General features: G+C 45.2%; 1 protein-coding gene across 1 annotated transcript in view; it reads left to right on the top strand.

Annotated features, from left to right (window-relative positions):
• The window catches only part of MTMR4 (myotubularin related protein 4), a 1,011,266-nt gene that overhangs the window by 747,892 nt on the left and 235,598 nt on the right, over nucleotides 1–27,776 (top strand). The window contains exons 12-13 of the mRNA XM_044054156.1: nucleotides 16,705–16,904; nucleotides 25,890–26,018. Of these exons, the coding sequence (XP_043910091.1) occupies nucleotides 16,705–16,904; nucleotides 25,890–26,018 (329 nt within the window). The remainder of the gene's footprint in view (nucleotides 1–16,704; nucleotides 16,905–25,889; nucleotides 26,019–27,776) is intronic.

The raw sequence follows: 27,776 nt of genomic DNA, 5'->3' as shown, positions 1-27,776 counted from the left end.
AACAGATTTACAAAGGGTCATTTACTTGCTACAAGGACTGGGATACACAGTCAATTTACAAAAGTCAAGGCTGATACCATCCCAAACAAGGACATTCTTGGGAATTGGACACAGTACAACAAATGGCATTCCTGTCTACAGAAAACAAAAGAACTTCCTCTTTACTTCTTGGCACTAACAAAACTGAACAAGTTAACAGCAAGAAAATTTCTACAGGCCTTGGGCTTCATGGCATCATGCATAATCTTGGTCCCATTTGCCAGACTACATATGAGGAAACTACAGTGGTACCTAAAGAATTTATGGTCCCAACACAGACACAGTCTAGAAACAGAAATCCCACTAATTCCATGCTTAAAACAGGAGTTTCTATGGTGGGCTCAGGCATGCCAGTCAAACCCAGGCCTGCCCTTCCGCAGATGTCAACCAAGCCAGACCATCACAACAGACGCTTCAGATTTAGGATGGGGGCCCACATGCTGGACAAATGCGTGCAAGGATTGTGGACACAGGATCAAATTCACCTGCACATCAATCTAAAAGAAATGCTGGCAGTACAACTGGCAATCCAAAAGTTCAAACCTTTCCTCAAAGAGGGCCAGTTGATGATAAGGACAGACAACACCACAGTCATGTGGTACATCAACAAACAGGGAGGCACTCATTCATACCCCTATGCAGAATGACCTTGGAGCTGTGGACCCTGGCACTCAGCTACAACATTCAGTTACAGGCAATATTTGTACGGGAAAGACAATACTCTAGCAGACATACTAAGCAGAACCACGGATGCCCACGAATGGAAGCTGCACCGGACATCTTCAAGACCATCTCAAAGAAATGGGGAATGCCACAGATAGACCTATTCGCATCACCTCTCAATCACCAGCTCGAAAAATTCTGCACGAGGACATTCCACCCACTAGCATGGAAAGTGGACTCACTCTCCTTCAACTGGAAAGGCCTAACAGCATATGCATTTCCTCCTCTTCCTCTGATACACAAGGTACTACTAAAGATCAAGGAAGAAGCGTCCAAGGATAATCCTGATAGCCCCAAACTGGCCAAGACAACACTGGTATCCACTACTGAAGAGCATGTCTCGAACAACATGTGGCCAATACCCTGATGCCTTTGATGTTAACTCAGAACAACTACAGCATCATACATCCAAACCTAAAACGCTGCAACTGACTGCATGGAACATCACATAGCAGCAGCTAATCCAGAACTTTCCCAAAGAGTTAAAGACATTATTCTTGAAGCACGCCAGACCTTCAACAAGAAAGAACTATGCTGGAAAATGGAAAAGGTTTGTCATTTGGAGTACCGAAGAGGAAAAGATGTGTCAAACATAGATATGCCTAACATTCTGGAGTATCTGGCGAACTTCTTCATTCAGGCCTGTCCTACTCCTCCATCAAGATACATGCATCAGCTATTTCAGCAGAATACAGCTTTGATCCTCCTGTTTTTCACACCCTTTGCTCAGGCAGTTCCTCAGAGGAATCAAGAATGTAAAACCTCCCAGGAAACCACCATTACCAGCTTGGGACTTAAACTTTGTGCTAGAAAAGTTGACACTAGCACCCTTTGAACCAGCAGCAACAGCAGACCTACAACACCTGTCATGGAAAACTGCTTTCCTACTGGCAATTACTTCAGCAAGGAGGGTTTCAGAACTACAGGCCTTAATGGCAGTGCAACCCTTCCTAATCTTCCACCAAGATAGTGTCCTTGAGGACTAATCCTACATTTATGCCTAAGGTGGTATCCAGAGTATCTTTAAACCAGGCAATCCACCTACCTTCCTTCTTTCCCAACCCACAAAACAGAGGGAAAGAATACTGCATACCTTGGATGTACATAGACAGCTACGCTACTACTTGGACAGAACAAAAATAGCAGAAAGACTGACCAACTTTTGTAGCCTATGCAACTGGAAGGGAAGGAAAAGCTATTTCCAAACAGACAATCTCCAAATGGATAGGAAATTGCATACGATACTGTTACTCCTTCCATGGAAAACCAATTCCACAGAACATAAGACCTCATTCTACAAGGGCAACAGCCACTACCACAGCCTTCTTACGAGGAGTGGCAACCAAAGACATTATTGAGGCTACTTGGACCTCCGTGCATACATTTGCCAAGCATTATAATTTGCCTCTTTATTCCAGATCCCGAGCAGGGTTTGCCACTGCTGTACTGCAAGGGATCTTAAACACACCATAATCTACCTTTATCCCTCCCTAGTTGGCTATGGTATTCTACCCACTTGTTATGACTGCAGATGCATCCATGAAGGACATAGTACAGTTTTGTACCTACCATAAATGTAGATGTCCGAACTGGATAGCATCTGCAGTCAGGATTACCCTCCCTCCTTCCCTCTGTGGTACTCCTAGGGTGTTTACCCTCCTAATAGCTAGCTGTTGGGGAGTCTTTATGGTGTATTTGTTTGTATATATGTACATATATGCTTATTGTTGTGTTTACCTCTATCTATTTGGAAACATTGGCATCTATCCAAATTTTACCCTGCAAGAGGGCTACTGGCATCTGGGGCAAGAAACACTGAGGAAAATGGCGTCGGCTGATGCTTTTATACCGAAGACCAGCAGAGATGACGTCGGGTGGAGTGCGACATCAGCGAAGCGGACCGACTTTTTGAATCCGGGCCGACTCTTGGGCTGCCTGGCGACAGGACAACCCACTTGTTTTGACTGCAGATGCTATCCAGTTCGGACATCTACATTTATGGTAGGTACAAAACTGTACTTTTTGTACCTACCATACATGTAGATGTTCGTGTGTATACCCTGCTGCAGTCCAGGATGTTCATCGTGCATACAGCTGCAGTCATAACAGATGGGTTCTCCTGCCGTCAGGCGGGTCCTCGGTCGGCCAGATTCCAAAGTCTAGGTCCGGCGTCGGTTGTCATCGCTTCTTCCCTGATGTCAGTGCGACAGGGGTATAAAAGTACCAGCCGACGCCATTTTCTTCAGTCTTTCTTACTGCGCGGTGCCCGAAGCAGAAGCAGTTCGCAAGTGCCGGTCGGCCAGCTCCTGAAATTACAAAAATTTTGCAACCGAAGTCTTCTTGAAAGCTAAGTACCCCGTTGGGGAAACTTTTCTTGCCTCAGACCGATGTCAGACAAAGTTTATAATTGTATTTCATGTGGGAAGCAAATACCGCATAAGGATTTCCATTCCCTTTGTATTCCTTGTTTAGGCCCAGACCACGATGTCTCGGTCTGTCGCTTTTGTGCTACATTCAACAAAAGCACCATTAAGCGTCGGGCGGAGTTCGCCCAGCATTATTTTGGCAAAACATTTAACTATATTATATCGTCGGATACTCCGACTCCAGTTTTGTCTAAAAAGCGCAAAGATAAGGACCGACACATGAGGTCCGCGGCCTCTACCGACACCACGCCAAAGCCGACTACACATGGTCCGGTTCTCAGCGAGGCGCCTACGCAGTTCCCTGACTACCGACGACACTTCATTGGCGTTGTCTCCTGTGCCCGAGTTCACAGGCTCCTCGGCCCACACCCCGACTACAGATACCGAAGCCACTCTTGGCGGTGAATCTCAAAATGTGGACAGGTCTACCTCCTCTCAAGGTATCTTCAGACCTTCCTCTTCTTTTTCCATCAAGGCTTTCACTAAGTCTAAAGCAGCCATGCATTCTAAGAGACAAGCTACACAGGGCCCATCTCCAGGCCCCATGCCTAAAAAACAGATGCTTAAAATGGCTGAGGATTTAATTACTCTTATCAGGGGTTCTCAACCCCCCCCCCCCCCCCCCGGACAAAAGGCCCAGAGTGGAGGAAGAATCCCCCTCCTCTGATCAGGGCGCCATTATTTCAGAGCACTCTGATGATCAGGAACATTCTTACTCCCCTTTTGAAGACTGATGCAGAGGAGTCCATTCCCTCTGTATCCCCCCCAGAGGATTACTCATTTGGGGAAACTTTGCATACCTTAAGGGAACACTTCCACTGGGAAGGCCAAGATTATTCAGATTCCAAGAAAAGGCTTAGGGAATTTCTCTTGCTACCTCAGCACAGGCCTCTAGCTATACCTCCTGTCTTGGACATACTAGATGATGTGTACTCAGAGGCCGGCCTTAACCCTTATTCTCTACCTCCAGCCCCAGTCAAGCCTGACCGGTACTACAGGGTTCCTGACTCGCACCAATTTCTATACAAAAGCCATGCTGCTGACCCAGAAACAATCTTACAGGGCCCCAAGGGAATTAAGGCCTCCACTGCTAAAAATCCATTACCTTCCGAGAGAGATTCCAGATCCTTAGAAAGGTGGGGAAAAAAGGTATATACCTCGGCTACCTTAACCATGAGGGCATTAAACTGTCAGTTCCATATGCTAAAGTACCAACAGTTTTTGTTATCACAATTGAAAAGTAAAATGTCACAACCTGAACAACCCGACTTGAAGGAGTTGCAGGATTTGATGCATAGTGCAGAACAAGTGGGTAAACATACCTTGCAATGTGGTTTTGATGCTCTAGAGGCCTCATGTAGAGCTGCTGTTACAGGATCAGTCATACGTAGACATGCCTGGCTCAAGGAACAAACCTTGCCAGATCATGTCAAAGCTAAATTACTAGATGCCCCTCTACAAAAGGATGTATTATTTGGTGCTAATGCTGAGGAGGTATTAAGGAAAATGGAGGAAAAGGCTAAATCAATGCAAACTGTGAAAGATTTTCTACAGGTACAACCCCCACGTTTCAGTAGAAATTGGCCTTCCAAAAATTGGTCCTTTCCAGCCACGGACAGACCCCAAAGAGGTAGATACAGGCGCCCGAGGGGCAGAGGGCAATCCCAAGGATCGTTTAGAGGCAGACAATGGCAAGCTCCTACACAGAGGTGGTGAGGATAACTCGCAACCATTCAGAAAGCAAGCCCAATGACTTTCCCCTTTGCATGCCAAGCAAGCAAGACTCAAATGGCTGCACCCTTAAGCGGAAAACTGGCATTATTTTCAAAAAATTGGCATATGGTCACAAAAGACAAATGGATCCTGGACATTATAAACAGAGGCTACAGATTCCATTTTCACACCCTTCCAAAAATGAGAGGCATGCCAAACCTGCCACGCAATCAAAGGGCAGAGGCACAAAGACAAATTACAGATCTCATAGACATGAAAGCTAAAGCTATTCAAAGGTACCTACGCACGAACAAGGTCAAGGTTTTTATTCCAGACTATTCCTGGTACCAAGGAAGGGAAAAGATTGGAGACCCTATTTTGGACCTATCCATCCTAAACACATTTCTACTCGTACCAAAATCCAAGATGCTCACTCTACAGCAGCTTCTTCCCATGCTGGGCAAGGAGTCTTGGGTTGGAAACATTGGACCTCAAGGAGGCATACCTGCATGTCCCAATCAGACAAAATTGCAGAAGATACCTCAGATTTCTTGCAGGTTCAACCCATTATCAATTCTCTGCATTGCCCTTTGGCTTATCTACTGCGCCCAGAGTATTCACGAAATGCCTGGCATCAGTAATTGCCTACTGCAGACTTCAAGGGATACAAATATACCCCTATTTGGACGACTGCCTGATCCAAGCGGACAGCAAGCACATCCTTCTGAAACATCTGGCTTATGCGGTAATGTTGTTGAATTCTCTGGGATACACAGTCAACAAAAAGAAATCAAGGCTAATACCCTCTCGGAAAATAATTTTCCTGGGTATCAACTTGGACACAAACAGCCAGATGGACGACCTCACGCCAGAGAAGCAGGGGCAACTTAACTCAATACTTCAGAGCACTAGCAAATTGCACCAGGCTGACTGCAAGGAAAATCCTGCAGGCTCTGGGATTCATGGCATCTTGCATTTTACTAATCCCATGTGCAAAGCTGCATATGAGGAAACTTCAGTGGTACCTGAAAAACCTATGGTCTCAACACAGCCACAGTTTGGAAACAATAACACCACTAATTCCATGTCTTCAAAAGGAATTTCTGTGGTGAGCACAAGCATGCCAAACAAACACAGGTCTCCCATTCAGCAAGCCTCAAGCAAATCAAGTCATCACAACAGACTCCTCGGACTACGCCTGGGGGGTGCACATGACAGATCGGTGCATTCAGAGCAAATGGTCCCAAAAAGAAAAGCACCTTCACATCAATCAAAAGGAAATGCTAGCAGTAATAAATGCTATTATAGCTTTCAAAGACCTTCTGCAACCAGGACAACTATTGATAAGAACGGACAACACCACAGTAATGTGGTACATAAACAAACAGGGAGGAACACATTCATACCCCCTATGCAGACTGGCCATGTCACTTTGGAACATGGCCATGGACTTACAAATCGAACTACAACCACAGTACTTGCCAGGCAAGGAAAACACGCTGGCAGACAACCTAAGCAGAAATATGACAGATCCACACCAATGGAAGTTGCATCCTCAAGTTTTTACAGAGATAATCCAAGCATGGGGAAGGCCAGACATAGATCTCTTTGCCTCCCACAAAAATCACCAATTGACAAAATTCTGCTCAAGAATTTTCCATCCAAAGGCCTGGAGAGTGGACGCTCTCTCTTTCAGTTGGACATCAATGACAGTTTATGCCTTCCCACCTTTTCCTCTGCTGCCCAAAGTTCTACTGAAAACCAGAGCAGACAGACCAATGATGATTCTCATTGCTCCAGACTGGCCAAGACAACACTGGTACCCACGCCTGAGGAGCCTGACGCATTCCCCACCATGGACCCTGCCTCTAATGCCTCTTCTCCTGACTCAGCACAGCTTCAAAACTCTTCACAGTCAGCTAAAAACACTCAATCTAGTCGCATGGAAGATTCCTTAGCATCACAGCAGACCCTACTCTCCAAGGAGGTGCAGGATGTCATTTTGGAGGCCAGAAGGCAGTCTACTAGAAAAGCTTACTCCGCACAATGGAAACGGTTTTGTGTCTGGAATGAGAAAAAGGGCCAGGATCCTGGAAAACTGAATTTACCTCAAATATTACAGTATCTAGCTGAGCTGCTAAGCAGTGGACTTTCATTCTCCTCCATCAAAATTCATGCCTCAGCCATTTCTGCAGAATACAACACTGATCCACCCTTATTCTCTCACCCCCTCTTAAGACAGTTCCTCAGAGGGACTAAGAATCTAAAACCCCCAAGGAAACAACCAATACCTGCTTGGGATCTCAATTTCATTCTGGAAAAACTGACCTTGCCTCCTTTTGAGCCAGCTGCCTCATCAGATTTGCAATATTTGTCCTGGAAAACAGCTTTCCTTCTCGCTATTACCTCAGCTCGTAGAGTTTCAGAACTACAAGCTCTCATGGCTGTGCAGCCTTTTATCATCTTCCATCAGGACAGAGTTTCCTTACAAACCAACCCATCCTTTATGCCAAAAGTGGTATCCAGGGTAGCTTTGAATCAGGCCACACACATACCTACCTTTTATCCTAATCTTCAAAACAAAGGGGAGAGATTACTACATTCCTTGGACATCCACAGACAACTGAGTTATTATTTGGACAGAAATAGAAGTTATGTTCTTACCATAACGTTCCATGTTAGTTGTCTTCTTCTCGCCGCCTTCTTGCTGGATGGGTTCGGAGCCGACCTCGGCTCCAACTCGGCCACTCTAAAAGCTCGAGAGTTGGTTCCACCGGCTCGAGGCTCCCCTTATATCCCACAATGCTAGGCGTGAGTTACCTCAGATCTCGTTTGTAAGCTAACCCCAGCTTATAAAATAACAGAATAACTATAACAAAGTCCACCTCTAAAAATCAGGGAGAAAGAAGGGTGACCTACATCCTGATCCAGGAAATATGCACAGCAGCATATGCCTAAGAAAAGAGGTGGTAGAAAGAGAGGTCACAATCACAACTCCTCTAGGTCTGTCCAGGCCAGGGGGAAGGAGGGTGGGACGCAAGAAGAAGGCGAGAAGAAGACAACTAACATGGAACGTTATGGTAAGAACATAACTTCTATATGTTAAGTTGTCTATCTCGCCTTCATTCTTGCTGGATGGGACCGCGTCCCTAGCACCTTGTCCCGGGTGGCCTAACGGAACAGACTCCTGAGAACAGTGGAACCAAAGTTAGCTCTATGCCTAGAAGCTAAATCCAACTTATAATGAGAAATGAAAGTGTGAGGAGTAGCCTAAGTAGCCGCTGCACAAATGGTGTCAATAGGCAGTCTGTCTTGGAAGGCTATAGAAGTAGCCAAAGCTCTGGTGGAATGGGCCTTAGGTTTATTAGGCAGCCTTTGGTGTCTAATTTCATAAACAAGGGAAATCAGAGATGTTAGCCATCTAGATAATGATACCTTTGAAACTGAAAGTCCCTTTCTGCCTTCTGCATAGGAGACAAACAGCTGGTCAGATTTTCTGAATTGTTTTGTTCTATCCAAATAGTACCTTAATTGACGATGAACATCTAGCCAGTGTAATTTTTGTTCAGACCTATTGGTATATTCTGGAAAAAACACAGGGAGGTCAATGCTTTGATTTAGGTTAGACGTCGAGGCTACCTTAGGCAAAAAGGACGGGTTGGTTCGTAAGGATACCCTGTCCTTATGGAACAACAGATAAGGAGGTCGACAGCTGAGTGCATGAAGTTCTGAAACTCTTCTAGCTGAAGTAATAGCTACCAGAAAGAGAGTCTTCCATGATAGCAATTTTAAGGAACAGGAGGCTGCAGGTTCGAAAGGGGGAAGAATCAAAGAAGTAAGAACTAAATTTAGGTCCCAAGGAGGACGAGCATTTCTTATAGGAGGTCTGAGTAGAAAACTCCTTTCAAAAGGCTTTGCAAAGCTTGTGGGACATTATGGCAGACTCTGAAATACCCACATGAAAGTTAGAAATAGCTGCCAATTGAACTTTAAGAGTAGAAGGAGATGAACCTGCATGGAAGAGTTCAGCTAGAAAATCAAGGACCATTTGGATGGAAGCAGTGAAAGGATCTATGTCCCTTCCTTGAGCCCAATATGTGAAGCGTTTCCACTTACTCAAATAAATCTTTCGAGTGGAAGATTTATGGGAAGCTATCAAAATATCTCGAACAGAGTGAGATAATTGAGGAAGCCTGGCTAAGGTTGGAACTGGAGGAACCAAGCAGTGAGGTTCAGAGAGGGAAGGAGCGATGAAACTGACCCGACTGATGGATCAAAAGATCTGGAACTAGGTCCAGATGCCAAGGTCGCTCCAACAGAAAATGATGTAGAAAGGGGAACCAAACCTGTCGAGGCCAGTAAGGAGCAATGAGGATTAACGAGGCCTTCTGAGCGATAGCTTTCTGTATCACTTGAGAGATTAGTGGGAAGGGAGGAAATGCATACAGAAGTCCCCGGGGCCAAACTTGGACTAGAGCGTCTCTGCTGGGCTGGCCTGGTAAAGGGAATAGTGTGAAATAGTCTCTGCACTTGCTGTTTTGGGGAGTAGCAAAAAGGTCGCAGCAAGGCTGACCCCACTTGAGAAAAATTTCTCTCACAACAGAGTCTTTCAGAGACCACTCGTGAGGCATGAGGATAGCTCTGCTCAACTTGTCCATGATTTGATTGGACTTCCCGGGGATGTGCATTGCTATCAGAAACCGCTGAGAAGAAATCGCCCATTGCCACAGTCTGAGTGCTTCCCGACACAGGGGGTAGGACCTGGTTCCGCCTTGTTTGTTGATATACCACACTACAGACATTTTGTCTGTCTGGATTGCAGTCGTTCCCAAGGGAAGAGAGTCTTGAAGGGCTTGCAACGCTAAAAGCACTGCTCTCATCTCCAGAACATTTATGTGCAAGTGGCATTCGTCTGGTTGCCATGTGCCCTGGACAGTCCTGCCCTGATAATGCCCCCCCCACCCGATCAGGGAGGCGTCCGTTGTCAGAGTAGCAACCGGAGGGGAAGGAACAAAGGGTCTTCCCAATAAGAGCTGAGGGGAAGACATCCACCACAGAAGATGATTTCTGCATGCCTGCGTAATCATAATGGTGTGGGACATCGGAAGTTGCTGGTATGACCATTGTGCAAAGAGCATCTACTGAAGGATTCTCATGTGGAATCTGGCTAAAGGAAGCAGAGGTATGGCAGCCGCCATAATTCCCAACACTTTCAGAACTAACCTGGCTTTGATTCTGTTGTCGCTGAATAGTGAGACCAGTTTGTGTATGTCTGTTATTCTCTGATCTGTTAGTCTCGCAGACATGTTGACTGTGTCTAGATTTGCGCCTATGAAGGTAATAGTACGACAAGGCGACAAAACAGACTTTTCGCAATTTATTGAAATGCCTAACTTTTGACAAATGCGAAAGGTGTAATCACTGGCCATTAGAAGAAGATGCTTGGTGGGAGCTGTGAAGAGCCAGTCGTCCAAATATGGAAACACCTGGAATCCTTGTCGTCTCAGGTGAGAAGCTACCACTGCCATGCATTTGGTAAACACCCGGGGGGGCAGTGGTGAGACCAAAGGGCAGGGCCCTGAATTGAAAATGACTGGTTCCCAGCCTGAAGCGGAGGAATCTTCTGGAGCGTCTGTTCATTTTTATGTGATAGTACGCATCCTGAAGGGCTATAGAGCACATCCAGTTTCCTTTTCCCAATAGGGGAAGGATGGACTGCAGCGTGACCATCCGAAATCTTGTTTTCTTGACTGACCTGTTCAAGATACTGAGATCCAAAATTGGTCTCCAGTCCCCTGTTTTCTTTGGAACTAAAAAGAACCTTGAGTAGATTCCGGATCCTTGCTGGTCTGCTGGAACTGGCTGAATTGCTCTTTTTGCAAGCAGCTTTGAAATTTCCAAAGCCGCTAGATCCCTTTGAGCGGGTGGAACATCTGGAAGGGATTTTTTTGATTGGTTTGGAATGCGAACAAAGGGAATGGAATAGCCTTCGGAAATGATGGACTGTACCCATTTGTCTTGAGTCAGGGATAGCCAGGCTTCTGGGTACAGTGACAAACTTCCCCCGACTGCCTCCGAAGGTGGGCAGTCGGGCAACACCTCAGGGATGCTGAAAAGGCTTATCAGAGAAGGCTTCTCGATTGCCCTGGTTCTGCGGACCCCCCCTGCCTCTAGGGCGACGTCTACCATTGTTATTCCCGCCTCTGCCTCTGGCGAGGGAACCGACTCTGTCGTCAGGCGAAGACCCTTGAGATTGTTTATGAACCACATTTTTCCACTTTTCTGACCTTTGGGGTAAGGCCTAGAAGGAGTAGAAAAACGGACTCCGATGGCAGAAAGAGTTTTGCCATCAGTCTCGCACCTAGTCAAGGTTTCTTTCACTTGAGGACCAAAGAGAGATGATCCATCGAATGGGGAATTAGTGAAAGACGTTTTAAAGGGGTCCGCAAAGTTACATAGCCGCATCCAGGCATGCCTATGTAAGGCCACACCTGTCCCTGCGGCCCTGCTCGCTCCATCAGCCGCATAAGAGAGGAGGCGCATGGAGGAGTTGGCTATGGAGTTCAGGGTAGCCAGCTGGGTGTTCATTTTGTCTTGAAAACCCGCAGCCGTAGGATCCTTCAACATGTCACTCGCTTCTTTGATCAAGTCCCTTTGAAGACGAGTAAAATGGCATAGGTAATTCAGCGAACGCATTGCAAATGTCGCTGACGAGAACATCCGCTTCCCGTACCTGTCCATGGACCTAGATTCCTTGTTAGGTGGATGGACAGGCACTGAAGGATCAGCTAGTTCCTTCTTAGTGGCAGCAGCAACCACCATAGCATCCACAGAAACTCCTTTTGTCAAAAACTGTTTATCTGCTGGTGCTGTTATGAATTTTGAGGGTCTCCTGGGAGTGGGGTCCACGAATCAGGAGCCGTCCATGCCTTTGCTACCACCTGCATGAGGGGGTCAAGGGGAGACACCCAGGAGGTGGAAGGACGAGAGCCAAACGCCTCAAGGTACACAGATTCATCCTCCGAAGGGTTGAGGGCTGGCCAATTTCCCTCTGCTTAAGGATTTCTAGAATGTCTGCAAAGAGACATCTTCAGAAGGGGAACGGGGAACCCTCGAATCCTCTAAATCTGTGTCAGAGGTGACGGACTCAGGTGAGTCTATGTGTTTCCTCTTACACTTTCTCTTCGAGGGGCTCTTCTGCCAAATCAGGAGAGGCCTCGGAAGAGGATGAGATCCCCACAGGGGATTCCTGAGGAGCTGGCTCTCTGCGGTCCGGGATGAGGGAGTGAGTCGACTTGACCTGAGGCACCGAAGAGGGGGCGGAGCCGACTGTGGTGTAGAACCAGGTTCTAACACACTCCGCATGACCTCGAGCACCCCTGTCAGGCAGAGCCAGAGGTCCCCGCTCCAAAAGCTAAAACCTCTCGGCACCGACAGTGATGGCTCGAGGCCGATGTCGGAGCCGAACTTACCAGCCGAAGCCCGAGAGGGAGAGCGGGTCGGACAATGGTCGATGCCACTCACCCGAGCCGACGATGGAAGTCCGGTGCCGAGATTCTTCCAAGGAAGAAATCGGAGCCGATGATGGAGCCGAAGACAATTGTATCGGCTCCGACGCTACCACAGTCTCGGTTCCGAAACGACCCGGCTCCGAGCTCAACTGAGTCGGAGGAGGAACATACTGATGGACAGGGGCAGGCATCGACTGATGAGTCGGGCTCTGAAGCATTTGGGCTAGTGCCTCGGACTTAAGAAGTCGACTCACTACCCTTTGAAGGTCATGATCCGACAGCCTCGATGACCTAGAGGAGTGAGATCTATGGCTCCGTTCAGACAGCAGAGGAGATGCTGGAGCCGAATGAACGGAGCCAAGGGATGGTGACCTAGACCTCTTCCTAGATGTCGGCTCCGAAGGTCTGGTCGGAGCCGACACGGGAATTTCTAATACCTCGGCTCCAGCCGGAGCCGAGGGAACCACAGAAACTGTGGACTGAGACTCATCGGCTCCAGCCGGAGCCGATGTAGACGGAGGTTTAGTAGCCTTAGGTCTCGGCTCAGTACCCGGAGCCAAGGACCTAGAAGCCTTGGAGGGCTTCCCCGAAGAGACAGTAAGGGAATCCTCAGGCTTGAGTAAACCTCTCAGAATTAATTTATTTTTCCTTTCCTGCAGGACCCTGGGACTGAAGCCATGGCAAACAGCACAGGAGTCCTGCAGGTGCAAAGGTCCCAGGCAGTAGACACAAGAAGTGTGACCGTCTGTCAGAGACATTTTCTGACAGCACGCATCACACTTCTTGAAGCCTGAGACCTTTCATTCTTTAGACATTTAGAAGTGTAATCACACACACTCAGTCAAACACCCTGATTACACCCTATCTTATTTTAAACTCAAAAATTAAAACAACTATCAAGGTTTTAATTAAGAGAAACAACACACACACACACCACTAGGGAATGGGAAAAGAAGGCCTGAAGGCCCGAGGGAAGAACTTATAAGTTCTTGTGGGAAAAAAACGGGATTTTAAAGAGAAAAGGGAGAGAATTCCACTAAACTAAGGGAAACAAGTATTAAAATTAAAACTAAAGGGGTTTAAGTACACTAACTTTACTTGAAAGTCACTTACCAAGAAGCCGGTAGAAAACCAACACCTCGATCGCTGTAGCGGCAAACGAGATCTGAGGTAACTCACGCCTAGCATTGTAGGATATAAGGGGAGCCTCGAGCCGGTGGAACCAACTCTCGAGCTTTTAGAGTGGCCGAGTCGGAGCCGAGGTCGGCTCCGAACCCATCCAGCAAGAATGAAGGCGAGATAGACAACTTAACATCAAAGCCTTTCAGAAAATCAGAACAGCTCTTTGTGTCCTATGCTATAGGAGCTCAAGGATAGCCAATTTCCAAACAGACAATCTCAAAATGGATAGCCCACTGCATACGCTTTTGCTCTTCTTTTCATGGCAAAACTATACCTACAGGCATCAGATCTCACTCCACAAGGGCCACGGCTACCTCTGCAGCCTTTCTCAGAGGAGTTCCTACCAAAGATATTTTAAAAGCAGCCACTTGGAGTTCTGTGCATACCTTCTCCAAGCACTACCACCTTCCACTATACTCCAAATCTAGAGCGGGCTTTGCCACTGCAGTCTTGCAGGGCATTCTGGCTCCTCCTAGTTCCACCTAGTGCCTACCACCCCTTTCTTAGCTTTGGGATTCTACCCATCTGTTATGACTGCAGCTGTATGCACGATGAACATAGTACAGTTTTGTACCTACCATAAATGTAGATGTTCGAGTGCTAATACAGCTGCAGTCCAGGTTTCCCTCCCTCCTTCCCCTCTTGGGACAGGCCTATTGGCTAACATATCCTCATGCAACCAGATTGGGGTATTCATTCATGATGTATTTGCTTGCACTACTGTATTTTGATTATATGGCATTGCTTTATTACACAAATTTATGTATTGCCTTCCTTCTGGGGGCACTTGACATCTGGGGCAAGAAAAACTGAAGAAAATGGCATCGGCTGGTTCTTTTATACCCCTGTCGCACTGACGTCAGGGAAGAAGCGACGACAACCGACGCCGGACCTAGACTTTGGAATTCGGCCGACCGAGGGACCCGCCTGACGGCAGGAGAACCCATCTATTATGACTGCAGCTGTATTAGCACTCGAACATCTACATTTATGGTAGGTACAAAACTGTACTTTACCCTCCCTCCCATCCCCTCTGACCTAACTAAAACCTTTCAATACCTTAAAATTTGATACAACCTTTGTGGTGTATTTGCTTATAGCTGGAGGGATGTTTTGTTTGTGCTAAGCTTTTATTATTTGTACTATCTACTGACGATCATTTTTGGGGGGCACCTGACATCTGGGGAAAGAAAAACTGAAGAAAATGGCGTTGGATGCCTCTTGTGTACCCCTGGCGCACTGACGTCAGGGAAGAAGCGACAGCAACCGACACCGGACCAAGAATTTGGGATTCGGGCCGACTGCGGGACCGCCTGACGACAGGATAACCCAAGTGTGATGACTGCAGCAGGGTATACACTCGAACATCTACATTTATGGTAGGTACAAAACTGTACTTTTCCTTTAATCAGCTAGGTCAGTTCAAATATTTTCACTAGTAATGGGCTTTGCTACCATTCATAGTTGAGGTTCTTAAGATAATCCATTCTTTTCAGGGCAAAAACTTCTTGGGTCTAGTTGTGAAGACCGTTATACAGTTGATGATTCCAGTCACGCTGAACACCATGCCTAAAGAAAAGTATAAAGAAAGCTAATAGGTAGACATATAAAAGGGGTCCGAGGTCCTAGTACTCTGCACCCACCTGAAGGCAGAAACCCCAGCCTGCTCTAAAGCACTATTTTGCCCTAACTTTTACTCATAGTTGGATTCTGTCTTTGCTTTCTGAAGTAGAAATCGGTGCATCAGACTCCAGGTTATTGCTGCTGTTTTGTATTTTTTAATCTTGAATTAATGTGTTCACATGCTTTCCCATGCTAGGCTGGGGTGGCACTCCTACTAAAATTAACTGTGAATAAATATATATATATGGGCCAGTAAGAGATTATGCAAATCCAGTATAGGAGCTAAGTAGTAGCCAGATACAGAGGTGAAATATATTGAAAAAGGTCTGTATAAACTGTAGTTGAGCAGTATGGATTTAGGATTTTGCTTAAGGGACAGCTGTTCCCTGCAAACCTGTTTACCAGATGTATGTATTTTTCCCTTGTAATGATTTTTATTTGGCCAAATACTGACAGAGCAGTGATTTACCATTTTTCCAGTCATAAGCAGCAACAGATGCCAATATTTCAGTTGTAAAAAGAATATGGCTTTTTGTTTTTAAAACTGAAATATTGTGCTTTGGAGGAATCTGTCTCAGCCTGTGTTAATATGTGGTTGGCAGTCCAGATTGTCACTGTTGGTTTGAAGAAAGCCTGCCCAGCTCATTTTTGTGAAGTGTGAACTTGTAGTAGTAAATGACAAGCCAGAACTGCAAAGAAAACTGTATGACTCTTTAAGTAAGTTACTTAACCAAGCAATGCTTTCCAGTGATACTTGAAAATTATATGTGCCCTTAGTGGGCTGACTTAGTCAGCAAAGGAGTAAAAAAATGTTTGCAACAGACTGCAGTGTGAGGATTTGAAAATAAAATATTTTTAATTATCCTGAAAGACTATGTAAGCCAGTGATTGACAGAAGTACAGAGACACAGCATCTAAAATTGTTGTTTAGGCCTTATTATATTGTGAGAACACAAATTACATTGTAGGAGAAAGACCAGAGTGCGAAGTCGTGTCATTGTGGCTGTTGTCACTGGATCATTTTGTTTCAAAACAGATTACAGACATACCACCTAGGATTATGTTGAGAGGCTAGTACCGCGAATCTTCACTATTGTTGCATTTAGGTTCTTAGTTAATTACTGGGCTTATGACCACAGGTGTGCCTTTTAAAGCCTAGCCAGGCTTCTCAAAGGTAAGAATCAAACCATGTGCCTTATGTCTGTAAGGTAAACACCTTAACCATTATGCCAACCCCCTCGACTTTCTGCATCATTTCAGACGGTCTTAACAATTTAGGTGTAACTGAGTTGTGCTGCTTCACCAGATGTAATGTAGCATAGTGCTGATATGAAAAAAGCTTTCAGTAGCAGTTGATCCTTTACAGGACTTTGACCCAGCATTGTTTTTTGTTTGACTCTACTGTATGTAATGTTTCTATTTATGAGTTTTCTGTATAGATGATCTTTCACACTAACAAATTCTCATACCTTGTGCCCATTCTTTAGACACCTGCGAAATGGTGCAGTCATTGCTCGCTGTAGTCAGCCTGAAGTCAGCTGGTGGGGATGGAGAAATGCAGACGATGAGTATCTTGCAACATCCATTGCTAAAGCATGTGCATTTGACTCTGGGTCAAGAACATCTGGTAACAGTAGTGGTGTCAAAAACAAGAATGAGGGCGATGAGACTTGTGATGCAGACTTTGGTGAGTGCTGCTGTAGGAGATAAGATCCAGTAACAGTGTGTGCAAGATTTTTTCATTCATGAAAATATAGTAAACTTTAATAACACTTTAGGAATGGTTTTAAATAAAATGACATATAATTTGGGTCAGTGTCCTTAATGCCAGTAGGCTTACAAGAAATAATTAAAAGCCTTGTGCCTGTTTGTGTAATGGTAGCACGGACTACCTTTTGTATTTTGTTGTTCCAGCTTGTACTTACCTTGTGACTCATTTTAGCACTTCTTTTCGGTTTCACTCTCATTTTACACATCCCCACCTTTTTCATATAGTGAGTGTTAAAGTACATTTTAAAAATAGTGTAAACAGAAGTGCACTTGCTCAGCTTATTTAACAGTATATGAACCCACACGCGCGCGTACACACTGTGCCACTTATAAAAGCCACTAGACACTTCATTGGGTGTCATGTGGTCATAATGTTTTGAAAATTTAGAAACCTCTTCTCAAGTAAAAATTTAATCACCCAGATGATGTTGGGTACCTTTCCCACAGAGTTGCCAAATGAAAAGTGGAAAATTTATGCTTATTTTTGATTTTATTAGTAACAAACCTGTACAACCAAAATCCAAATTTTGTTCCACAGAAGTCTTTTCTAAAGCACAGAACTTATCTATTGTTCAGCCCTTTTTCTTCTGTTTGTATAATATGACGTCATTTAATCCCCCCTCTAAAAGAAAAAAAAAGAAACGCGTGAATATCGGTACAAAAAATAGCAAGTACACAAAAACATTTCTGAAATGTAAACCACACTTTAACATAAACATACTTAAAAATTAAAAAATGTGTAGCTAAAGCTGATGCTCTGATTAGGAAAGATTTTTTTTTTACTTTTTATTAACAGAATGGTGAAGAATGAGTTTATCTTCAGTCTCTCTGATTGTAGTTGAATATTTTACTGATTCTAGAAAAGCATAATGAAATCTCTAACCTATTTATTCATTCACAATATCCTATTCATCCTGTGTATCTGATTTGACTTGAGTCCTCGAGCCACTTATATCAGACGCTGCTAAACTAATGCTCCAGCCTTTAAGCACCTTTAATTTTTTTCCCTCCCACAGTGCATCTGGTTGTGATTGATAGTAATGGAGATTAATGTGTTGCAGGTTAATTTTAACTTTTTGATGATATTCACATTAAGAATAATGATTAAGGGATAATGAATCCTGAAGATTTCCTCTTTCGAGTAGTAGAAAAGAAAGCATCAAATGCCCAGTTTCATTTAGACAAATATGAACTACACGAGCCTGTAGTATGAGAACATGCATCCAAGAGTCCGTAAAGCAAAAAGTTATGGTCAGTCATTTCAGATACTTTAGAACTATGTGTAACTAGATCTTGACCCTGCCATAACATAGAAGCATTATAATTATGATAATCAATCTCATTCTTAACGTAGTTTCAGCATGGCTTTAAGACATTCTAAGCAAGCAGTTTGTTACTTCGTAACTAGCACAGCAGAGTAACTATTCGGTTTTTCCAGGTTCTAACCGATTACCAGTCCTAACCTGTTCCCTAAAATGAAAGAGAAAAAAAAACAGTAGTCTAAAGTGCAGCTTAAAAAATTGTTTTTGTACTAATTTCTGCAAAGTGAACCATGAAGTACTACGGCTGAATATTCACGGTCTCTGACTTGATCCCGAGGTACAGTTTCTATCTGTCTGTGGGAGGAAATGAGACTGATGAGATGAAGGCAGTGACTTTGAGGAGCCACCAGATTAAGGCAGGCTCTGAGAGTACACTGGGCTGTTGTGCCTAAAAATGGTAATGATTGCAAAAGAAGCATTTTATTTCATGGCTAAAATGTTCATTGATGGCACTTTTCGACATGACGAAGCCCTTTACTGGTACACAAAAGACCACTCACTTTAGTAGTGCAGTTATTGAAAAGCAAACACATATAGAGAATTGCATGCAGTACTGTATAAAATGTGTATTTGTGAACAGAAGTATGCAGCATAAACAGAAGTAACTGACAATTAGTACACTGTATGTGCCTTTTATGAGAGGAAGGTGTGGAACACAAAGGCATTGCTTGAAGTTCTTATAGTGCACCCCTTTGGAGATGTTCAAGTAAATGTTCCTAGCTGTACCACTTGACAAAACATGAAGCACCAGATATCTTTTTCAGTCTAAATACACATAAATATGTATACTGTAAGGTCATGAGAAAAATACTTGTGTAGTATTAAAATAACAGCTGTGGACTGATGGGTAATTAAAAATGCATTTAACCTTCCAAACAAGTCATCATTTGTATTTTTTGCTGTGAATCTGAAATGATTTACAGTCTTGTAATAGGTCTAATAGAGTAGTTCCTTTATCTGTAGTTGAAAGTGAAAGAAGGTGTTTGTTAGAATTCTAGTCTATAGTGTAGAGCTTTCTGTTTCCCATATGTTTTACATTGAACCCTGATCTTCCTTTTGACATTGGCAGAAACTCCTTGGCCACATTTTTTTTTAATCATGTTGCTAGTCATAGGACTTGCACAGTTTTAGGACATCTACCAAAGAGTTTTAAATGGAACATGTAAACACATTTTTTTGTAAGGTAGATATTGTATAGCATATTGGTGTTTCCCTAGTTCAGGTAAACTGATGATTGTACGGTTTTATTAAAGCAAACTGTATTTGCTCAGGTTTATGTTTAATAAAGGAACAGATGATATGTAGTCCAATCTCGCCTACATTCTTACCCGTGGGTTAGGAGCCGAATATCGGTTTCAACTCGGCCAAACTTTTCTAGCTCGAAGTCTTCTATTGGCTGGGCTAAGCAGGTATCCCATGCTGCACTGCTCCATATCCCCAGATCTCGTTTGCAGCTCGTGTAGCTCGGACGTGGGCTCGTGTAGCTCGGACGTGGTCTCGCTCTTGGCTGTGGCTAAGTACCTTTTTCTTCTTCTTCTTGAGAGAATTTATTACAAACAAAAAGCTATTTTAATAGCTATCTCTATTTAATGTTTTGGATATTGTCTGCAGTGTGATTGTCTTTGTGGTGTCCCACTAGCTGTTCCAACGGGCTAGGCCCGTTTCAGTTACAAGACCTAATCCGTCCCCTTTCTTGTCTCTGTTTTTTGTCTTTGGGATCTAAAACCATTTAAGTTAGAGGTTTTAGTGTTTGTCATTGTTTGTGGGTGAGTTGGTCTGAAACCGTTTTAGTTAGAGGTTTTTAGCCCTAGTCGTCTTAGAGTGTGTTCTTCTGAGGATTGTGTGTGCTGCTGTTGTGGAAAGGTTTGTTCCCGCATTACTGGTATTTGTGAGACTGTAGTTGTTTTTTTTCGGTCAGGCAGTGACTTGCTTGTCGTATTTGTTTTTTACGACTGTTCTTCAAGATGTCTAAAGATTCCAAGGAGCACAAACCTTCGGGTTTTAAAAAGTGCTCTAAGTGTGGCTACAAGATGTCCATCACCGATGGACATTCAGTATGTGTTTATTGTCTGGGAGCTATCCACCTGCAGGAGTCCTGCAGCTTCTGCCATGCTTTTAGTCCCAGGGTGCTCCCAAGAAAGAAAGAATAAGTTAATTCTTAATGGACTCTTGAAACCCTCGTTCAAAGAGGCCATGGATTTGACTTCCAGTTCTAAATCTAAGTCCACTAAGTTAAAAAAGAGATCTCCAGCTCCTTCAGTCTCCTCGGAGCCATCGGAGAAAGTGATGAAGCTAGCCTCGACCTCCTCGGCTCCACTGTCCTCTGGGCCGCAGGAAGTATCAGTGTTGATGGAACCGGCATCGGCTCCAATTATATTGGAACCTCTTCGGAGCCGATCGCCCAGTATTAGACCAGTGTCACCTGAGAGGAGATCCAGATCTCCCTCCCTGTCCTCCAAGTCCTCCAGGACACTTTCAGATGTGGATGTCGATAGGGTTGTGCAGAGGCTCCTTCAGTCACAGGTTTTGGCTAAATTGTTCTTGGCTCTGTCCCAGTCGGCTCCGGAGCCGGTTCCGATACTTTCTTCGATTGTTCCTCCGAGCGCATCTCTGTCTTCGCAGCCGGAATGCTCCGCTCCATGTGATGTTCCTGGGTCGGCTCCAATGGCCCCTCTGGGCTTGTCGGTGCCAACATCAGTTCTGACCCCGTCTGCTCCTTTCACGGGGTTCGAGACTCTGGATTCTTCAGTCGGGCCCGAGGGGGACACTTCAGGACATCTTTTGGTTCCTAGTCTCCCACTCAGTGCCTCGGCTCGTGGAACCCCGACTCCTGTCATGGTCTCGGAGGCTGGCCGGTCCTCGGACTCGGGGCGGAGGGGGGCAGCCTTTGAGGCCATGCGGAGTGAGCTAGCCAGATCTTCAGCTACATCATGCGGGTTGGTCATTCTGTCCCCTACCACTCCAGTGAGAGCCTCTGATCACCACCTATCTATAGACATTGAAGCCCCGAGGCCTAGGGATACCCCCACAAGTGGTCCAAAAGTTTCTGAGGGCCCCTCAGAGTTTTTGCCTGAGGAGCCCCCTAAAAAGAAAACGTGCAAGAGGAAGCACATAGACTCCCAGGATGAGTCTCTCACCTCAGATACTGACCTCGAGGAATCGGACGGGTCCCCCAAGTCATCCACTGACCATGTTTCTTTCTCCGACATCCTGGAGATATTGAAACACAGAGGTGACTGGCCGTCCAAAGCCCCCTCCGAGGAGGAGTCGGTCTTCCTTAAGGCCTTTGGTGCTCAGCCCTCCGCCTCCTTGGTGTCCCCACCCTTCGAGCTCTTGGATTTGATCTGTCGGAGGGTGTGGGAGAACCCTGAGTCTGTGAAACCTGTACCCAGGAGACCCAATAAATTTCTTTCTGCTCCCCCGGATGAGGAGTTTCTGTCCAAAGGAGTCCCTGTGGATGCTATGGTGGTGGTTGCGGCCACTCAGAAGGAAGTAGCAGAGACTTCTTCCCCTGTCCATCGAGTCTAGGACCATGTACCGGTACAGGAAGCATACCCTCTCATCAGCAACCTTTACCTTAAGGTCGCTGAACTACCTGCCTCATTTTACTCTGCTCCAGAGAGATCTCCTCAAGGAGTTAGGAGATACTGTTGCGGGTAACGTGCCTGAGGCGGTGGCCCAGATGGTTAATGCCCAGGTGTCTACCCTCAATTCCATTGTTAACTCCTCCATGCAGCTCATTTCATATACAGCCGAGGGAGCGGGTAGGGCAGCAAACTCAGGAGTCGCCCTTAGAAGGCAAGCCTGGCTACGCCTTTGTCATTTCGCGGAGGCCTTCAAGTCTTCTTTCACTGACGCCCCCTTTGATGGTTCTTCCTTGTTCAGAACCAAAGTGAAAGACATCCTGACCAGGTGCAAGCAAGAGGGAAAGACCCTGTCTGCTGTAGCGGTCCGTTTTTCCCTTCCCTCTAGGCCTTACCCCAAGACCCAGCGGGGTGGAAAGATGTGGTTCAAAAAATCAGAGATTTTTTCCTGGTGCGCAAGGTGAGTCCCCCTCCAGAGGCAGAGGGGGGGGGTTATTCAGGGAGATGCCGCCCTAAGAGGCAGAGGGGGCCCCCGCAATTCGAGAGACCGCGATTCCTTTCGCTGCTCTCCCTACCGTCGTTCCTGATGGGATGCCCGACTGTGTGTTTCCGGAGCCAGTCGGGGGTCGAATATCGTTATACCCAGAAGCCTGGCAGAGCATCACCCAGGACCGATGGGTATTACGAATAATTTCCAAAGGTTATGCCATCCCCTTTTCGTCAGACCCCCCCCCCCCCCTCCAGTCAGAAAAATCCCGGAAGTTCCACCCAGTCAAAGGGATTACGCAGCTTCAGAGGTTTCAAAGCTGCTAGAAAAGGGAGCCATTCAGCATGTCCCGTCAGACCAAATCGGATTAGGGACTTGCTCAAGATTCTTTTTGGTGTCGAAAAGAACAGGGGACCTGAGACCCATATTAGATCTCAGCCGACTGAACAACTATGTACAAAAGTCCAAGTTCCATATGGTCACACTACAATCGATTCTCCCATTGTTGGGAGAAGGAAGTATGGATGTGTTCCATAAACCTAAAGCATGCTTACTACCATGTAAAAATGGACAGAGCATCCAGGAGTCACCTACGCTTCCGGCTGGGAGCCAGTCATTTCCAGTTTTGAGCCCTGCCCTTTGGTCTCACCACAGCCCCCAGGGTGTTCACCAATTGTATGGCAGTGGTGACAGCTCACTTGAGACATCTAGGATTTCAAGTGTTTCCGTACCTGGATGACTGGCTCCTTACCGCCCCCACCAGGCATCTGCTAATCCAAACCAGGGACGTTACCATCACTCTCTGTCAACAGTTGGGTATAACACTGAATTGTGAAAAATCTGCCTTGTTGCCCTCACAGTGTGTCATTTTTATAGGTGCAGAGTTAGACACCATTCAAATGCAAGCCTTTCTACTGCAGGAAAGAGTCAGAGTCTTACAGCAACAGGTGCACGCCCTGCTTCCTCTGAGGAAAGTGAAGGCAAGATTGGTTCTTCAACTCCTGGGGACTATGGCAGCAACAATTATGTTGGTCCCCCCTCTAGCGAGATTGCACATGAGGCTCCTTCAATGACTCCTCTTTGCTCAATGGTCTCTCCAAAAACTTCCTCTTTCCCACCATATTTTGCTCACGGACAGATGCAAACCGGATCTCAGTTGGTGGCTTTCCACCAGCAATCTGGACAGGGGAAAACCTTTCGTTCCACCAACCTCGGTTGCCACAGTGACCACGGACGCCTCCCAGATGGGGTGGGGGGCATTATCTCGGCAGGACAGTCCAAGGCACGTGGCAAGATCACGAGATACAGCTGCATATCAATGTTGTAGAGATGAGGGCGGTGCTACTTGCGTTGCAGGCACTTCAGAGCTTCCTACCTCTAGGGACTATTGCAATACACTCGGACAACATGTCAGTGGTGTGGTATCTGAACAAGCAGGGGGGGAACCAGATCATACCCCCTGTGCAGAGAGGCCATGCGAGTGTGGCAGTATCTTCCCAACTGTTTCTGATTGCAACGCACATTCCAGGGAAGTCCAACGTGATAGCGGACAGGCTAAGCAGAGCTATTCTGATGCCTTACGAGTGGTCCCTGAATCGTCTAGTTGCAGAACGAGTCTTCAGCAGATTGGGCCAGCCTTGCTGCGACCTTTTTGCCAGCCCCTTCAATGCCAAATGCAGCAGCTACTTCACGCTGATCCCCCCACAGTGGGAGTCACCCAGGGACGCTCTAGTTCATGATTGGCCCTCCAGTCTGCTTTATGCTTTCCCTCTGTTTCCCTTGCTATCAAAAGTGATTCAGAAAGTGCTATCCTTGGGAAGCAGAATGATTCTGATTGCTCCACAATGGCCTCGTCAAGTCTGGTTCCCCTTTCTCCACCCCTATATTGTGGACACACGTTGGATTCTGGACCCTCAACCAGATTTACTGACACATGTTGCGACAGTTCCCCCCCCTCTCTATGGACCCTCCGGTTGACAGCCTGGCTACTCCATTTCCGTCGTTAGGCTTCATCACTTCTCACCTGATGTGGTTCATATTTTATCTTCCTCTCATAAGCCCTCTACTAGGAAGATTTATTCTAGCAAATGGAAGAGGTTTTCTATTTGGGCTCATACCCAAGGAATTGACCCTTACACAGCCCCAATTGTTTCAGTCTTGGAGTTTTTGTCTATGCTTTTTCGTCAGGGCTCAGCGTCGGCTACCATTAAAGTTCAATTGGCAGCCATTTCCAACTTTCAGGTTGCTAATGAGCCTAGTCTGATGGCTCACAGACTCTGTAAGGCTTTCCTGAAGGGCACTCTTTTACTCCGTCCTCTGGTCTCAGAACCTATCATGCCATGGGATCTAAATTTTGTCCTGCAAGCCCTTACTTCACCACCCTTCGAGCCTGCAGCTTCCTGTGACCTAAAATTCTCGACCTGGAAAACTGCCTTTCTAATCGCCATCACTTCAGCCAGGCGAGTTTCAGAAATTCAAGCTCTTTCTATCAAACATCCATACTTGATCTTTCATAAGGACAGGGTTTCTCTTAGGCCAAACCCTTCCTTTCTTCCTAAAGTGGCGTCCATATCTAACCTTAATCAATCTATTGAGTTGCCAGTGTTTTTTCCCCATTTTTCAAACAAGGCAGAATTTAAATTTCATCAATTGGATGTACACAGACAGTTACGTTTCTATCTGCACCGAACTAAAGATCTCCGAAAATCTGATCAACTATTTGTTTCCTTTTCGGAAAACAAAATTGGGTCCCCTGTCTCCAAAGTCACTCTATCCAGATGGATTTCCAGTTGCATCTCTTTCGCTTATTCCACAGGAGGTAACCTACCATTTCCGGTCAAGGCTCACTCTACTCTGGCTGTATCTACATCTACAGCCTATCAAGCCAGACTGTCTATGAATGATATTTGTGCGGCAACTACTTGGGCTTCTCATCACACATTTGTTACTCATTACAAATTGGACGTGGTATCTAGGGGGGGCAGGTCTTCCTTTGGTTCCACAGTACTCAGGAGTATCTTCCAGTGAGCCTCCCAGGATGTAGGTGCTAGGGACACTGTCCCACGGGTAAGAATGTAGGCGAGATTGGACTACATAACATCAAGAAGTTATGTACTCACCATAACGTTCGATGTATGTAGTCCATCTCACCTCACATTCTTACTTACCTTTCCACCTTCCCCCTTCCTGGAGGATTTGGAGGTTAGGTCTGATTAAAGAGTTCCCTTCACTTTAGCTTATTCTTCTTTACCTGGATGTTATGTATGAGGTATGATTGAGTGTTCGCGGCAAACTAGATCTGGGGATATGGAGCAGTGCAGCATGGGATACCTGCTTAACCCAGCCAATAGAAGACTTCGAGCTAAAAAAGCTTGGCCGAGTCGGAGCCGATATTCGTCTCCGAACCCACGGGTAAGAATGTGAGGCGAGATGGACAACATACATCAAACGTTATGGTGAGTAAATAACTTCTTGTTTCTGCCTGCTCAGCTGATGCTTTTGTATTCCAGATTCCTCACTGACTGCATGTTCCAATGCTGAAAATAGTGGATCCTCACAGAAGCTGCTGATCTTGGATGCCAGGTCTTATACAGCTGCTGTTGCCAACAGGGCCAAAGGTGGAGGATGTGAGTGTGAAGGTATGCAAGCAGATATTTTGTCAGCATTTTTTTAGCAGCAGATTCTGTTTTTAATTCAGAACACTTCAATTGCTTTACTGTCAGCTTTGTGCATTCACTTCTAAATTCTTTTTTTGAGCTATTCCAAAATAACTGTATGCTACTAATTGATGCATAGTGGGAGGAAAAACATCACGTGTTAGTTCAAATACTGTTTCACACTGACCTTCTGCTCACTTGCCAGACCCCTCTGTCACCTTCACTGCACATTATTTTCTACCACTGCTTTTTATTTGTCAGTTTTATAATTCCTAACCAGCTTTCTCCATATTTTGTTTGTTGACGATTGTAAATGTATATAATTTTAACTAGAGTTTGTACAGTGTTTTCTAAAACATTCATGCCATATTATTCCCTCCAGACCGTTATCCTAATCGAAACTGTATCAGTGGACATTGCATTTACATTTGTTTAGTATGCAAGTTCTGTATTCTGTTCAGTGGTGGTATCGCCCTAGGGCTCAGGCTGTGTCACAAATAAAAATAAACTTTTTTCTGTTGATACATTTCTTCTAACACAACCAAATTTTTGCTTCTTAATCCTTCATATTGCAAAGATGATCATTTCTAAAGAATGTTGTCAGCTGGACCGTAATTGGTTTAGCTTGAGTCCTGCTTTTCAAGAAGTCGTCCACAGTAATGGAGATTAAGGCAAGTATTTCCATGTCACATAGACACACAATTTGTTATAACTGTTCCCCCTGAATGTGCTTTGATGACTCATCCCCACACACACCTTTCATTCCTTTAATTCACAATTTTAAAATGATTCAGACCTGACTGTGTGTGTATTGCTTCTCCCACATGTTTTGAAGCCCATCTCATTCTTTAGTTTTTCACCTAGTGCACTTTGAGAACTGGGGAGTACAAAAATGCACAAATTCAAATACGACTGAAACTTTGTAAAGTTGTAGGATGAAGTCCGTTAACAAAGCCTTAAAAAGAGGTGGTATACATTGCCATTACTGATTATCCCTTCTTTTGAAATGTAGCAACACACACACATACATACACACACATTTGCTTTATCCGTTTGAATTATTTTGACTAAAGTAATTTTATTCCACCACTGTGTCAGGAAATGTCTTGCACAGTGATTAGTCTTGCCTTTTACTTTTTGATATTAAACTGGAAATTTGGGAATGCATTGGTAGCCTATCTTGTTTAGGTAATCCTTGGAACTGCCCTATCTTTATTGGCGAAGGCCATGCTGGCCATCTCAGTGTTAATGTCTTAAGTAATGCAGCTTGCATAAGTATCAGAGTGCCATTATGATTTAGGATTAGTAACATTGCTCAGTGACTTTCTTAGCACAGATTCGAGAGATACAGTCACCTTGCTCCCTGTTCGCTTTTGCGTAGTTGTTTTTTTGCTCCATCCTTAGTTGTCAGGTAGGACTGAATCTCTGTATTGATGTACTTTAGTTTTAAAGCTCTGCATGCCCTGCATTGACAAGGGCCCTATGAAGTCCCAGGAAGCTAGTGCCTTATGCTGTTAGTTGAAATGTGTAGCAGAAGAATGATCATCCTTGCTGTATGTAAATGACAGGAATTGATTACACTTCCTAAGGTCGCATTTGTTTCTTGGAGTGTTTTCATCAGAACCAGGTAACTGTATTTAGTCGTACACCATTGTCCTGCAGCTGCATGCAGGTGTCTTATTGCTGAGCTGCATTATATAATGAACTGGTAGCTATGTTTAGGTGACTCATTTTGTAGTC

This window comes from Protopterus annectens, chromosome 13.part0, assembly GCF_019279795.1.
Source record: "Protopterus annectens isolate FY-2018-M chromosome 13.part0, PAN1.0, whole genome shotgun sequence".
Taxonomy (NCBI): domain Eukaryota; kingdom Metazoa; phylum Chordata; order Ceratodontiformes; family Protopteridae; genus Protopterus; species Protopterus annectens.
The sequence above is the reverse complement of the archived record's forward strand: the minus strand, read 5'-3'. Positions and strand labels throughout refer to the sequence as shown.